Source organism: Dendroctonus ponderosae, unplaced genomic scaffold (assembly GCF_020466585.1).
Source record: "Dendroctonus ponderosae isolate FM_Combo_2020 unplaced genomic scaffold, Dpon_F_20191213v2 Dpon_F_20191213_11, whole genome shotgun sequence".
Lineage (NCBI taxonomy): Eukaryota > Metazoa > Arthropoda > Insecta > Coleoptera > Curculionidae > Dendroctonus > Dendroctonus ponderosae.
Window position 1 is genome coordinate 4,329,177 of NW_026017213.1, and position 2,499 is coordinate 4,331,675.

The following is a 2,499-nucleotide window of genomic DNA, read 5'->3' on the forward strand; positions in this document are numbered from 1 at the left end:
AAACGTTTTTAGTCTTTGCTAAGGGACTTACCTGTTTAATCGGCAAAGCCCTGAAAGTGCTGGAAGTGTTCAGCTTCTTGCCCACAATGTCCACATACACGTCGGACCGTTCAGGGACGATAATACTCTTCAAAGATCCACTGGGCATATCAGCAAAATCAGTAGGCAAAAACAACTTCAGAAGCGCGCCCCTGCTGGCCATCGAGGTATAGAAATAGTCGCTCAAATTATTCACAATGGAGACTGATAGGCCCCTAGCAGCTCCTGCCCCCATAAACTTCCTGATTGGCCCAGTAACGACCGCTTTGTTGCCACTCGAGAGGCTTGAAACAAAAAATCCTGTTGCTGTTGATCAGATCATCCTCCTCATACTCACAAGGCGGCCTCTGGAGTATCACGCACATAATTGAACACGCAACACAGCCCACTATCAGTAAACCGCATTTGAAACAAGTCGGTGCAACTATAAGAAATAGAGTTCCAAGTGCAGTTGTGCAGCAAATCCTCGCAAGGTGTTACCAAGGAGGCCAAGCGACGAATCATGTCCTCGTCACTGGTTCCTCCATCCAACTGATCCAAAAGATCCTGCAAAGTCTGCAAGTCTTCAGCTCCAACGTTGCTGTAGTCGTAAAGGTTGCCCAGAAGTCGGGTCATGTTCAGTAGCTTGTCCCGACCCAGATTGGATACGGTGCTTCTACAATACAGGAATTAAGAAAATTTTTGCAGTTGAGGCTCCAGATAATCCCTACAGTTTATTGGCCAGCTCTACAGCTCGATGTTTGCTGATTTTGTTGATCTCGCAAATTGCTATGCCAGGAAACTGGATTTCGGTGATCGGAACAGGCGCTTCGATGTTAATGTACATGGACTCCGATCTGGAATCTTCCAGAATCGTTAAGGTGATGGCAACAGTGCCGGCAATGCCGCCCAAGAAGCACAACACCCACAATAGTCTGGAAAATCAAGAAGATTTTTTTTTGCCGGCCAGGACACTTGTTCTAGTCATTTTTCCGTCGGTTTAAAGGCATCGGCGTGATATTGCGCATACTTTAAAGCTACGTTCATCCATCCATCCATCCATGAAAACAATAATATGTTGGTGCAAACAGAAGGAAAAATATGTATCAAAGTTATGGGGGGACCTCTTTGTGGATGCTTCTAAGTCCCTCTATCAACCACGATTAAAATGTAAAATGTCCAAGAAAAATTCATAAAATTGACTTGAAAAGACCCATCAGGAAAATCTACGCGCAATCAAATAAAACGTGAAAACACAAACCTGTTCAGCTTGATTTCTCTGCTAATAAACCCGACGGCAGGAATGGTGGTGTTTCGGCAAAAGCGCCTCCAAATGCTTGCAGCTTCGTCCATTTTCTCCCATTCAATATTGGGCCAAGCGTGACAATATTGACTGCCATTAGTGGAAAACATCAACATTTAGATGCTATCCGTGCGAAAAGACATCAAATCTAATGGGCAAACATCGAAAATAGACCATAAAGTGAGGAATTAGTTTAACGACATGTCCGAGCTTGAGCAAGAACAATGCGAATCCAATAGCGTTCATTATGCTGGAGCCGAAGGAAATGGACACATAGCGATCAAATGTGCCCAAAAATGTTAGCTAAGGCTTAGTAAGGGCTAATAAGCTAACTAAGCTAGCGATATGAGCAGTTGAAACTATTGCCACAAGAAAGTGGCGACCAGCTTGGCCCAAACCACAGCAATTTCGACCAAGTTGATGATGCTGATTCCCATTATAAAGGAAAGAATCCCGCCCACTGTACCTAAAAAAGAATCTTAAACATTTAGGCAAGTGACTAAACCCCACTTGGTCTCACTCAGCGACTCAAACCACATGGTTGCAACCCTTTTCTTGTAGTACTTCGCTTGTCCATTTCCAGAAAAAACGTGCACTCGGGAACTGTTCCTGGAAAAGCCCCCAATAACCCCAAATTCAGGGAAATTTGGCAAACTTACAGATAATCTGAGCCCGTATGGAACTCCAAGTAACTCGTGCTTGTATCATAGAGAGTGTCGGCGCAGTTCGGCAGACAGTTTTTGCACACAAGCGAGTCCTCAAACTCAAAACTCAACTCCACCGCAAGCGGGTCCTCCAGTGGGTAGTACCTGAGCCATTTGCCTGCAACATTCCCTATTGAGGGCGAGCAATTGAGGGCTCCAGCTCAAATCTCACCGCTGAATTGACTCAAGCAGGCAAGATTTTTGAGGTTGCAGAAGGTGACGCCGTCCTTGTAGGACTGAGCCGAAACGGGCAACATCACTGGGATGCAATGGCAAAGAGTGACGATACAACGCAGGCGACATTGCACCAAGCAATTGCTCATTGTGTACGCTCCGAATGCTGTTGGGTCTTCGTCGGTAAATTTGCATTTTCTCTGGAAAAATCAACTTGAAGGTGTCTGAACTTAGTCAATGAAGATTGATGGATCATTGTGGACAAACGCAAGAATGAAGAGAAAGTACATTCACTTGGTC

The 2,499-nt window shown here is 45.0% G+C and overlaps 2 protein-coding genes across 5 annotated transcripts in view; both read right to left on the reverse strand.

Moving 5' to 3' along the window:
- LOC109534697 overlaps positions 1–2,499 on the reverse strand; it is an 11,413-nt gene that overhangs the window by 1,577 nt on the left and 7,337 nt on the right. For 3 of the 4 annotated variants that reach the window (XM_048662714.1, XM_048662712.1, XM_048662715.1), the window contains exon 9: positions 32–323. In XM_048662714.1, the coding sequence (XP_048518671.1) occupies positions 32–323 (292 nt within the window). Of the gene's footprint in view, positions 1–31; positions 324–1,680; positions 1,788–1,841; positions 1,931–1,980; positions 2,144–2,197; positions 2,400–2,499 lie in introns of those variants that run through there. The other variant, XM_048662713.1, reaches the window with a different exon arrangement.
- Positions 746–1,437, reverse strand: LOC125503016. Its single transcript, XM_048662719.1, has 2 exons — positions 1,280–1,437; positions 746–953 (listed from the first exon to the last, which is right to left on the reverse strand). The coding sequence occupies exons 1-2, from the start codon at positions 1,435–1,437 to the stop codon at positions 746–748; spliced, it is 366 nt and encodes a 121-aa protein (XP_048518676.1).